The following is a 13,512-nucleotide window of genomic DNA, read 5'->3' on the forward strand; positions in this document are numbered from 1 at the left end:
GTTTCTATTTGAAACACTGGCATGCTGGAAGACAAGGACACATAGCGCTGGATTCACAATGTCCTTTCAAATAGCTTCTTCAAAGTCATTACAACATTTCATAAATATTATGCTCAGAGCCACGGTTATAGACGCATTGGACTTCACTTTCCAACCTTATTAACCACTGCATCTTTTTTCCAGGCAGCTACCACGGCATTCTGTGAAACAGCTCAGCCTCTGGGGCCTTATATTTAGATTTTATGACCAATATTGAATTCTAACCCAAGATATTTTCACCAGGGTGATTCAAGATGCCACCATGATAGGGCAACAAGCGGCTGGAATTACGATCAGATCACATCACATCACATGGCTGGGAGAGGACACTGGTACATTTGTTCCCTCTGGGTGATGAGAGATGGGACGGGGGATGTGTCTGCACATAAACATTGCTAACGTAATACAAAGTAAGAGGACACTTGTTTTACTAGGGGATTTGAGTGTATCTAACCTCGTAATGTCATATCATGAGCAATTCGGAGAGATTATGTTTTTGTTCTTTTTACACGCTGCAAAGATTTTCAAAATATCCCATTGTAAAATAATCGAATAATTCGATTTTATCAACATGAATGACAGCTGCATCAACAAATCGTTTCTTAACACATATTTTCTGAGATATGTAAAGATGATTTACAGAACTACCTTGAGACATCTTTGGCATGTATCACATAATGAAAGCAGATTTGCCCTACATTTCTACTTCTCTCCTATGAGACTTATGGTCTGTTTAGCACATCTCATACAGAGAGTTGACATTTTCCAGACATCAGAATGGTGTAAAGCAGTGACTACATGTCACTTTTTAGATGATGCCATGAAAAGAGTTAGACATTGTATCAAGCAAAGTACTCACCTTGAAAGTGTTAATAACAGACTACAATTATTCTGTTTTATTTTCTTGTGTAGTCATATGGTTTTGATTATACACAGGATGTTCTGGCCCCAATAACTGCTAAAGCTAAAAATATCTAAACCTTATATTAAATGAAGAGAAAGAAAATCAACATAGATGTCAGTGATAGTACCTAACTATCATCAAAACAGGAATAGAAAAATCCTGAAGGACAAAATGATGACCCCTCTCTCGGCTCCCAGGATGTTTTCTTCAAGCCTCCCTATTGGGATTCTGGTAGCCTACATTCCCTGCTTCAAGGTCGACAGCAGTGGCAAATTAAATTACTTGTCCTGTTTTGTGGTGTTGGCGCCGGGTCAACAGCGACTTGGCTAAAATGATGAGTGCGGGATTCTGAAGCGAGCTGCATTTGTCCTGGCCCTCTGGTGTCAGGTTTGCAAAAGCAAGTAGCCGCAATGAAAAGAGCTGAAATCAAAAGCAGTGTATTAAATTCTGCCTCTGTAATCACTTGCAAAAAAAATCAATTACCTCTGCTTTCGAATGCACCACTTTACACTGTTGTCCTTTTGGCTTACCTTGCTGTTGGGAGGATGTCATGTGCTTGCACATGGCGTGAAGCCTGAGTGCACTGGGCCTAATTTAGTTAAACTCAGACAACAGACCACGCCACCTGCTGTGCATCCTTCATATCACATGGCAGAAAATCGAAACTTTTTTTTAATGTTGTTACTGTGTTTGAAAATTTACTTTTAGTGAAGCCAACCACAGTGATATCACCGTTCTGATGCTGTTCTGCCCTGTTGACAGACAACATGTTAGTCGTCTCTACAGCAGCATGTGGGGTTTATCTCCCTGTTGCTGAGGGGGTTGTTATCAGCAGACAAACAGCTTACACACCACACTGTGGAATGGGAGGAACTTTGAGTATTTAATGTGGGGTCGAAATTCGGCACAAGCAAACAAGCGACTTGATATCATGCTTCACTTATCGTTTGTCTGCCAAAGAGGTCTGTTGACTCACAAAGTTAGAGACCAAGTCAACAAGGATTATAGTGACACACACCACATCATCAAATAGATTTTGTATGTTATTGCTGTAGGATAAAGAAAAATTGAAATTTTCCCATGAGATATAATTTGCTCTGTTAGATGCACAACCCTTGCTGAATGTACAAAGTGGCTGGTCCATACACCTTCCATAGAAACACTACAATTATCTCCGAGCAAATTATTTCTAAGCACACACAGATTGTAACTGTAGCACTTCTTGTGTAAAAACCACGGTTCACATGAGACTAACCTCGATATCAATATCAAGATCAGGGAGGATGATACCTGAGAAAAGAAATGTTCATAATGTGTCGATCTGATCTCATCGGATATGCACACAATCCTATAAGTCATTTTCTATAATGTATCATTGTTACATGAACCATGAATCGGCTGAGGCTTCATGAATAAGAGAGCAACGTGAAGACTGTGGAGCAGAGGGTTTACTGGCCTTCTACGAGGCCTACTTTAACAAAGACAGCAATGGCATCCTAGAGAAAATAGAGAAAATAGACATTAGTTGTAGAGGTCTTCGAGGTGCTTAGTGAAACACTGATATTCTAAATAATCTACAAATAGTGGCTATTTATCTGCCCTTAAGTTACAGCCTGACCTCCTTAAAATATCAAGATTTTTATTTGTTGTTCATTCTACTAATCACTAATCACTTTACTACACATTAATTCAGTAAATTAATTAGTGTTGTACTTGTTGTGTGCAATATTTTATCAATGTATAATATATCAATGAGTGTCCATAACTCATTATTAAGACAATCTTAGGCAGCTTGATATCGCTGTTATCAGCAGGCAGAGATGCCCCAAACTTGACCAGCAGAGGTCAGTGAAACAATGATTTTCTGCTTTCTACTCACTGAGCACAGTAATGGGATTATTAAATTCTAGACAGCAACAGAGCAGCACCAGAAAGACACTCAATGACTCATTCTCTCATCCTAATACTGCACCAGTGATACATATGATCTTGTTTTTCTAATTTATTGCAGAATAATATATAAACAAACAAGAACTTATAGCTATAACATCTCAAATTTGTTTTATTTTCTTGCTTTATGTCTGTGATTAATGTGCATTCCTTTTGTATTTTTTACATTTCAGCGAATACAACAAGGCCGTCTGTGTGAACCCTACCCGGGAGGATATCAATGGAGAGACTGATAATTTAAGTTATTAATTGTGTTAATAAAGCTTGTTAACTTTCATTTGAAAATACTTAATTTGTTTGTGTGTAAATAAACAGACTTTTTTTAGCATGGGGATGTATGATCATCACCTAGTACAAGAATTTGGTTCAGAAATAAGGTTTAGGTTTATAACACAAGTTGGACAAACGTGAGTAACTTGTTGCCCATTTATATGTATTTTAGCCACATTGAGAGGTTGTATTAAACAAGAAGCATTTCAATGTGTATCAGCTGGACACACACTGTTAGACCACATCAATAGGCCTCTCCCAAGAACCTATTGTTGGTTTATGTTGAAAGACCAGATGAATATTTAACAGGAGGAGTGAAAGTGGTAGGCATCAGATCGCTGAGAAAATAACACTCTCCCCATCATGTGACCCGACTATTCGTGTGTACCGACTATCCACAGTCTAAAGGCAGACAGGATTGTTTCTTTTTCTTTTTCTCATTTCTAATGTTGGGCTTTGAAATCAGCTTTGAAGAAGAGAGGACCTGTGAGCAGTGACACACGCTGTGTTTGCAGGTCTGATGGGGCCAACTGGCGAGTTGGGTGTCCGTGAAAAAGATGGAGACGGGTTGGAAAGGCATGGGGTCCGCAGCCCCACAGACAGAGAACAGAGGCTCATCCAGGTGATCTGGCTGATGCAGATGGAAATCAGAAAGCTGGAGATGGAGAACATGGGGCTGCGGAGGAGAGCGGGAGCTAATCTCCGAAAGAATGCAACAGTTCCCATTATTTTAACCAAGTGCAGAGGTAAACTTATCTACTATTACTATTGTGTACTATGCAGCTTGGGTTGAGTCTGGTGATGAATAATAGCCCTGTAATAACTAATTCTGAAGTGTTACTTGAGTTATAACTTTGAAGTGTAGATTGACCCCTAAATGTTGGCTGGGGTGCCTCTCTCTCGAAATTCAAAAATGTCCATTAGACTAAGTGCTTGGAGGCATGACTAAGAAACACCTACCATGACCCCCAAATACACACACGATATATCAACTAGCTTGACCGTAGCATTGCTTGTCTTTCTACAAGCGACAACTCCAGGAGCAGTAAACAAACTTGTGCAACAAAAATGTCATATGAGGTAGAGGCTTCTCGCCTCCACAGTTTCCTGACAAGATGACCAGGGTTGTCCCAAGCAGTTTGATTTGCAGACAGAGGTGGATGTCTTAGTCAGCGGTTTAAACTGAGTGTGTGTGTGTGTGTGTGTGTGTGTGCGTATCTGAGACCGCTGAAGGGCAGGGGAGGATGGGTGACGTCTTTGAACGGAAGATAGATGATGTGGTAGTTTAGGGGGTCAGTTTAAGCATGGATTTGAAAATGCAGGTTTTCATATCCCCACTCATAATCAGACGTTGGTTACAGTGGCTGGCGTTTTAAGCCATGTTTAGCCATGTGTGTGTTTTAAAAATAAACAAATTTGGTAAAAAATTTAAACCAGCATAGGATAGTTCACCCAAAAATGAAAATTCACTCATTATCTACTCCCCAATGTGCTGATGAAGGGGTGAGTCAAGTGAAGCAAATGGGTGACCACTTCAAACATAAAATATTAAATTAAAACTCACCTATTTGATGTTGTAAATGTCTTTATTATCATTTTGTCTCCCTGTCATCCAGAGAGCGTGGTCATGACAGTGAGGAGATACCCGGTCTTCCAGCCTCGGGTCAGTCACTGCACTTTGCAGCTGGGGAAGCTGAAGAACCAGAAGTGAACTGGAAAACGGCAACGAAGACCATTAGCATGAACTGAGCACATTTAACAGTGAATATCTTTAGAATCATCAACTAACTGAATGAGGGGCCGTGTATACTTCCTGGAAGAGGCTAGCTAGCTTGAATTAGTGGTGCCTGGGGTTATTAAGCTAAAGAGAGCTAAAGACGGGATAAGCTAATGTAAAGTTTAATCGTTGAATAAAGTATTTTGCTCACTTTGTCAGTATAACGTTCAACCCGGTGTTTCTTCATTACTATGTTATTGAGTTGCTTAGTACTTACAAAGTTTTGGTGGAAATGTGAACGACATCATCCCTTATCTCCATCAACCTGTCGAGTGTGTTTGTGTGCACCTGTCCGCGAAGCAGACGCAACTCTCGCGATATTTCGACGTTGCGCAGTGGAGACCAGCCGTCCGCCATCATTACTGCTCGCAGGCTAACGTTAGCCAAAACACCCACCGGGAAGAGGGCGAAGCGAGCGAGTGACAACAACAACAACACAGCCGCGGACTTTCTGACACGACCCGCTGTCCAGAGGGGAGGTCACCGGGTTCCCCTGCCGCTTCCCTGGCACAGGAAGCGATCACCAGCAGCTGCCTTTCATGTAGTCTTCAAATCGCCACAAACGAAAAGTCGTCCGAAGTAACCATGTCCAACCTCATAGGAGGCACCAAGAAGGACACCAAGATGAGGATACGAGCCTTCCCTGTGAGTATTTCACCGGTCAAATGTGAGACTGGAGCACCAGGGGCTGACAGGGTCTCATGCTAGCAGCTAGCAGTAGCATCTGCGCGCTAGTTAGCTAAAAACATGTCACTGTCGATTGAAATCTGAGACTAGCTTAACAGATTACCGGAAGCATATGATCTATGTTACTTATAAGATTCATTTGACATGTGTGAGGTTATCGTTTAGTCGTCGTCCGACGTGAGCTAATGTTAGCATTTGTAGGAAAACTTCTCCAGTAAGAGACGAGCAGACAGTAGCTAGCTGGGTAGCAGGCCTGAGTGTTAGCGTACTTGACGTTAGCCAAGTTTCAGTCGATGTGCAAGTATCATTACAGCGATGATAGCCGTGATCTGTGTTGGTGATCTGTGTTGTATTACAGCGGGGCTTTGACTCGAGCTGTTACAGATGGCAAATGACACAACGGCTTGTTAGCTACAGAGCTAACCCACCTTCAGCCTAACTCGAGACCATAGTAAACATGCCTAGGGTAACTCGAGAAGTGAATGTACATGCCATTCCCAGGACCAAGATATCACAGTGCCACCTCCATCTGCAGATTATTGGGCTGATTTACAATTGCGCATGCCAGATCAGGAGTGTGTGGATATTGGGCAATCTTAATCTCCAAACCCTTGCAACACCCTACATAGACTAATGTGTTATCCCATGCCGGGTGTCAGTTCAACAGATTAGTGTTAATCCTCTCTCAAATGTTGTTTTTAAATGCAAGTGCAATACCAGCCACCTAAACAAAAATCAAAGTCATTACATAAGAAAATGTAATTCTAGGACGAATATGAGATAAGCCTATCACACCTGTTTTATTTGTTCATACCTACTGAGATGAGCTCATTTCAAAACTTACTTTTCACAAGGGATGCACCCAGATAACTCTCTATTCGAGTATTTACTTGTACTGAATTATTGACTGATTAATCTGTAAATTACACAATGCACGGGATCACACAGACATTTCCACAGGAATACACCCACAAGGATTCAAAAATATTAATTTTCACTCTTACTTTTAAACCTCAAAATAAAATTGAACGTAGTGGAAGGTTACCTGTGATTAGAAGTGTTTGATATACAGTCAGATATTTGAGCACATCAAACTTAGAGAATGAGTTGGACACACTACTTTCATTCTATCTGTGCTCTGTCCATTTAACAGGTAGAATTTAAGAGAGTTCTTAATACCCAGGGACCAAATGTCTCATATCAATGACTTTAACTAAATGTAATCCATCATCATTGACTCTCAGCTAAGTTATATGTGGCTGGCATGTTTACGTACCTGTTTGTTGGTATCACATCCTTGTCTTTGTAAAGTTGTTTTAGTGAAGTGTGCTAAATATGACGTCATCTCTTAGAGGCTCAGGTCACATTGATATCTGCAGTATATTTATAGCCAAACTATCACTATATTGCCAACTATTACACAGTTTCATGCTTGATGCTGACCGCACATTGTGGCTTTGCCTCAATTTACAGCTGCAGTTACTAAGCCAAAAGCTAAATGTGTTGTATCACAACTTAAACAAAACCAGTTGTGGCTGTGTTTGACATCTTCATTGCTATGAGATTGGTTTGTTATTGCTCCATTTTTACCAGATAATTGAAAAGACAAAAAAAAGTATTTCAAATAAGAGATCTTGTTGCAGTTCATATACCTGAAAATATAAAATAGTGATTTGATAATAGCTTCCTGCTAACCGAGCATGGCAGCCTGGACATCACTGTACTCGTTGACTTATAGCATGTGGAAGTAATGAATAATAAACACACTTTAATCTGTCTGCTCCTTCTTAGATGACGATGGATGAGAAGTATGTGAACAACATCTGGGACCTCCTTAAGAATGCCATCCAGGAGATCCAGAGAAAGAACAACAGTGGGCTAAGCTTCGAAGAGCTGTACCGGAATGCCTACACCATGGTGCTCCACAAGCATGGAGAGAAGCTCTACACAGGCCTGAGGGAGGTCGTCACTGAGCACCTCATCAACAAAGTAAATAGATATATTCTTCTCTAATGCTGCTCTTTTTATGGATAAGTTAATGAACTTTAAATAAATGTTATGTAAGAAAAAAAACAAGACAATCGTTACCATTACATTCATTATTGATTAAAACAAATAACGCTGTCCATTGAAGGCAAACGTACATTTTGAAATATTAACAGTGATGACCAGGAGGATGTTTTATATTGGTAACAACTTTATACATCCTTTTTTTTACCAAGCATTAAGTTCACAAGTTGACTGTGAGTGACCTAGGGTTATCGCATTTACTTACAATAATGTTCCTCACAATCATCTCCTCATCATTGGCCTCCATTGACTGATAATATGTGTTTGTATTTTCAGGTCCGGGAAGATGTCCTGAACTCTTTAAATAATAACTTTCTGCAAACACTGAATCAGGCCTGGAATGACCATCAAACGGCCATGGTTATGATCAGAGACATCCTCATGTACATGGTGGGTATGCCTCATCTATTGTCCCACTGAGCAAATACTATAGTAGTTATAGATTAGTAACAGTCTTCTCCACCACTATGCAGTGAAAGGTCTTTTTTCATTTTCATTTACTGTCAAAAAGAACAGATTAGGAGTTATAGCTTTCCCTTGTGGGTTGCGTGGCATTGTAATGTAGTATGGGGCTCATCTCTGTAAAATCATACTTCTGTGCTGTAGAATAGTAGTCATCATTTTGACCAGCCTTCACCTAAACCGTTTTCTGGGCTTTGATTATAAGGTGCTGTTTCATTTGTGGGCCCAACAATGAGCCTCTGTTGTTGGTGGTATTTGTTTAATTGGAAAAACTGGCAGGACTAGTTGATTTACTTTAGCCCACAACCAGTCCAAAGGGTTTATGAGGTCGTGTGCAAGTGAGTGAGCCGTTGAGATAAAATCTAGTGTAGGTTAAACAATGGCCCAGTAATTGCAGAGAGGACACAGCTCCCCTGGGGTTGTTTTGTTAAACGGTCTCCTTTTTCCTGTCCTGCTTTAACCCTGCTCAGTTCGGCTGTCTGTTGTAAAACTAGTGCAGACTCGCAACCTGCAGCTGTTGTTACCAGGCTGCTGACCACTAGGGAGCAGCGAGACAGATGCAGCAAGTGGGACTTTGTAGTTCTCAAAGTTGACTCTCTTCAGACTCAGGAGGAATTTATTTATTTGTGTAGTAGAGGTGTGGTCATTCATAGATTTTGATGTGCTAATCATTCATTTTATAGGGCAGGGGGCCCTGTGTACTTGATGTTTTTCTTATACATTCATTTAACTTGGTTATTACTGTACTTAGGAAAAACTGATAGGAATCAGAAAGCCAAACCCATAAGCTTTAAAATAGGCTGTTCTTTAAAATGAGCAGGAAGACAAATCAGTGCTCATTTTCACAAATTTCAAAAGATGTGAAAGTTTGTTGTTTTAGTAATAACCAGCTGTAACTTGGCATTGGGTACTATTTCTCATTCTGGACTTATATTTGTAATATCAATTCTGGTCACTGAGTGGTTTGGTAAATATTTTTGTAAACCATGCTCAAATCAATATTTATGCCATCTTAAAGGGGTGCATGTCATAACCTTATGTTTTCTGGGGAATAATTCCAACATTCTATAATGATCTTATTAAAGCCTTGCAGCCTGTCAGCAGGTTATTATAGTGTAAATATAATACTATTCACAGGGAAAATAATACAAATAACTTAGTCTTACTTTTGGTTTTCGTACTAAACCTTTATATCTCTCTACCTAGACAAATTTATATGAATGTAATCGAGTCAGATTGAATCAGATTCAAGCCATGGTTCGTCTATCTATACATACAGTGTCTGATGTCATTTTCGCACCATTCTCTCATCTCCCAGGACCGAGTCTATGTTCAACAGAACAATGTGGAGAACGTGTACAACCTTGGCCTCATCATATTCAGGGACCAGGTGGTTCGCTACGGCTGCATTCGAGACCACCTGCGACAGACGTTACTGGACATGATCGCACGTGAGAGGAAGGGAGAGGTTGTCGACAGGTACGCAGTTCAAAAGAGTTTTTGTAAAAAAAAAAAGGAGAGTGCAAAAACTCTCCAGGATACCTCAGATGTTTTGTAAAATATATGATTATTATTTTAATGATTGCTAATATGGAGGTCGTACATTCATTCATTACAGGGGTGCCATCAGAAACGCCTGCCAGATGCTAATGATTCTGGGCTTGGATGGCAGGTCTGTATATGAGGAGGACTTTGAGGGCCCTTTCTTAGATATGTCAGCTGAATTCTTCCAGGTGAGTTTGTGGTAGGTTAATGGACTCCTCTTTGTTTCTATTACAAGTCTTTGTAATTAAACAACACACTATATCTGGGGGGTTTTCAGATGGAGAGCCAAAAGTTCCTTGCTGAAAACAGTGCCAGTGTCTACATAAAGAAGGTAGAGGCCAGAATCAATGAAGAAATTGAGCGAGTCATGCACTGCTTGGACAAGTCTACAGAAGAGCCCATTGTCAAGGTGGTGGAACGGGAGCTAATTTCTAAACACATGAAGACAATTGTAGAGATGGAAAACTCGGGTCTCGTCCATATGCTCAAGAATGGAAAAACAGACGGTAACAGCTTTGTTTTGTTGTTTGTTTTTGCCTTTCTCCTGCATTTTCATCTGGTTTCTCATTGCTTTTCCCACTGTATCCCTCTCAGACCTGGCATGCATGTACAAGCTGTTTACTCGCGTGCCAAACGGCCTGAAAACAATGTGTGAGTGTATGAGCTCTTACTTGAGGGAGCAAGGCAAAGCTCTGGTGTCAGAAGAGGGAGAGGGCAAGAACCCTGTCGACTATATACAGGTATGTTGATTCAACATATGTCCAAAACATTACTTTTTTATTGTCAGGTGACAAAGATCATATAATTTCTGTCATTTTCTCCTCACCAGGGCCTGCTAGACCTGAAGACCCGATTTGACCGTTTCCTCCTCGAGTCCTTCAACAATGACCGACTCTTCAAACAAACCATAGCTGGCGACTTTGAGTATTTCCTCAATCTCAATTCTCGATCTCCAGAGTATCTATCGCTCTTCATCGACGATAAACTCAAGAAAGGAGTCAAAGGGGTATGTGACTTACAACGATTTCCCTTTCACGCATTGGTTAGGGTTGTCTGGTACGTTGCTCACTTTACCCCTTCCTGTCTTCTTTGACCAGTTAACAGAACAGGAGGTGGAGTCCATCCTTGACAAGGCCATGGTGCTGTTTAGGTTCATGCAGGAGAAGGATGTATTTGAAAGGTACTATAAGCAGCACCTGGGTCGCAGGCTGCTCAGCAACAAGAGTGTCTCAGACGACTCAGAGAAGAACATGATCTCTAAACTAAAGGTAAAAGGAAGAGAAGCTTTTGGCTGCACTCTATGTGCACATCACTTGTACTGTTCCTCATTGTATTGCCCTCTCTCTGCTCATATCGCCCTGTCGGAAGTTTCAAATGATTGCTCTCTGTCTTTTTCCTCTCGCAGACAGAATGTGGCTGTCAGTTCACCTCAAAACTTGAAGGAATGTTCAGAGACATGAGCATCTCCAACACCACCATGGATGAGTTCAGGCAACACATACAAACCACATCGGTAAGGCAGTCGGGCACAGTGACACTCTTTCTAAACAGGGCACAGGTCCAAAAAACAAACATTTGTCTTAACTCATTAGCAGAGAATGTTACAGAAAGCAAACTGTAGTTGTTTTGTGTGTAACCTCCCTGCTTCTCTCTCTCAGGCGTCCTTAAGTGGTGTGGATCTAATAGTTAGAGTCCTCACTACTGGCTACTGGCCCACACAGTCTGCAACCCCAAAATGCACCATCTCCCCTGCTCCTAGACACGCATTTGAAGTCTTTAGAAGGTAATACTCCTTTAAGTACACTCATGTTTAATACTACACACACAGGGGGCTAAATATTATTTGATCCTGTCTTTGTTTTCCAGGTTTTACCTCGCTAAGCACAGTGGCAGGCAGCTTACACTGCAGCACCACATGGGCGGGGCAGACCTAAACGCAACTTTTTACGGAGCTGTTAAAAAGGTAGAAGCAAAATACTGCAGTAATGCTTGGTATTATTATTATTATCAAAATGTATTGGTTATCATCCAGATGCACTTTCCTTTCCTCTTAAATTGCAGGAGGATGGTTCCGAAGTGGGTGTGGGAGGTGCCCAGGTGACTGGCTCAAACACCCGCAAGCACATACTGCAGGTTTCCACCTTCCAGATGACTATCCTCATGCTCTTCAACAACAGGGAAAAGTGCACTTTCGAGGTGAAGCACCTTTATCTGGCTTTAATCTCTGTCGTTCTATAGGACAGAGTTTAAAACATCCTTCTTTACAACCTTTTCCCTGCTTCTGTCCTCGTCTGTAGGAGATCCAGCAGGAGACTGATATCCCCGAGCGGGAGCTAGTGAGGGCGTTGCAGTCTCTGGCCTGTGGGAAACCCACACAGAGGGTTCTCACCAAGGAGCCAAAGTCCAAGGAGATTGAAAATGGACACGTGTTTACAGTCAATGATCAGTTTACTTCCAAACTGCACAGAGTCAAAATACAGACAGGTGGGCAAAAAGATTGTGGACAACATAAACTATAGAGAGCTGAAGTCTCAGCTAATGTCCACAACTGTCTGTGGCACATGTGTCGCTGGTTTGAGGGTTTCATTTCGGGACATCTCAAACCTGATACTGTGGATTTCTTTCTTTCATTACTACTTTGTTGTAAGATTTGGTCATCCTGCCATTTAAACAAATATGAGCATGTGATAATTATATAAGCATTCGATAACTAAAGTTTCAATAGCTTGTGTACAGTATTAAATGCAAATTTAGTTCATAGCATAGCTTTAGATCATAGAACACTTTAGTGTAATATATCAGTGATTAAGACGCAGAGATGTTCATAAATGTAACAGGGACATGTTGAGTAAGAAGGAACTGCTACGACTGCTAATATAAAACAGCACATTGAAGGTTTGCCCCTTTCTTCCTCAAACCTCATCTCATCTCTGTTTTCTACTTTCTCAGTTGCTGCTAAACAAGGAGAATCAGACCCCGAAAGGAAAGAGACACGGCAGAAAGTGGACGATGACAGGAAGCATGAGATAGAGGCAGCCATTGTCCGAATCATGAAGTCCAGGAAGAAGATGCAGCACAATGTCCTGGTGGCGGAGGTAAGCTACGCACATGATCATATGAAGTTGGGTCTGTTAAGCTTTGATTTTCGATCTTCGCTTGTTTAAACGCTGCCTTTTTCTTACATGTTTCAACTCTGTGTTTTCAGGTGACTCAACAGCTCCGATCACGTTTTCTCCCCAGTCCTGTGGTTATCAAGAAGCGTATAGAAGGACTCATAGAAAGAGAATACTTGGCGAGGACGCCAGAGGATCGTAAAGTGTACACCTATGTTGCATAGAAGAGAAACTGTGGATTTGAGGAGAAAGAGACTGGAAGGGATTTGTTTTTTCTTTGGACTGTTGTTACGCATGGACTGGAAGTTTTTTTTTTTCAAGTTAAGTCTGGGAACCCGATTCTTCGTTCCGTTCAAAAACCCAGTAAACAAACACAAAATCTTGGCACAGGAAAAATCCGTCAGCTCACCCTAGATGATTTTCAAATCGGGCCCAGTCTTCTCAATCCCTGTGAGTTTTATCAAGGATGGATCCAGCTTCAAGCTTTTCACTGTTTTACCCTTGTAGAGATAAAACTTGCAAAGAATCCCTTGGGAAAATGTGAATGCACCACATTATTTTTTTGTTTCAATACTGTATAAATAAATCAAATATGAAAAACAGCAAATTTGGATTGTTAAAATAAAAATAATGAGTATTGATGCTCTGTAGTCTCCCTCAGAAAGGCTTTGCTCACCTTCTGCATTTGTCACATT

The 13,512-nt window shown here is 40.9% G+C and overlaps 1 protein-coding gene across 2 annotated transcripts; it reads left to right on the forward strand.

The window, feature by feature from the left end:
- Positions 1-5,259: 5,259 nt before the first annotated feature.
- Positions 5,260-13,459, forward strand: LOC133967947 (cullin-3-like). Of its 2 annotated transcripts, none has more exons than XM_062403670.1 (16): positions 5,260-5,585; positions 7,419-7,616; positions 7,974-8,087; positions 9,478-9,638; positions 9,778-9,892; positions 9,982-10,210; positions 10,299-10,444; positions 10,534-10,710; positions 10,802-10,972; positions 11,110-11,217; positions 11,363-11,487; positions 11,571-11,666; positions 11,762-11,900; positions 12,002-12,188; positions 12,654-12,799; positions 12,910-13,459. In XM_062403670.1, the coding sequence occupies exons 1-16, from the start codon at positions 5,526-5,528 to the stop codon at positions 13,039-13,041; spliced, it is 2,304 nt and encodes a 767-aa protein (XP_062259654.1). In that variant the 5' UTR covers positions 5,260-5,525; the 3' UTR covers positions 13,042-13,459. The 2 variants fall into 2 exon arrangements, with proteins under 2 accessions (XP_062259654.1, XP_062259655.1); XM_062403671.1 differs by having other exon boundaries at positions 5,261-5,585; positions 11,571-11,667; positions 11,766-11,900.
- The last annotated feature ends 53 nt before the right edge of the window (positions 13,460-13,512 follow it).

Source organism: Platichthys flesus, chromosome 14, assembly GCF_949316205.1.
Source record: "Platichthys flesus chromosome 14, fPlaFle2.1, whole genome shotgun sequence".
NCBI classification, from domain to species: Eukaryota; Metazoa; Chordata; class Actinopteri; order Pleuronectiformes; family Pleuronectidae; genus Platichthys; species Platichthys flesus.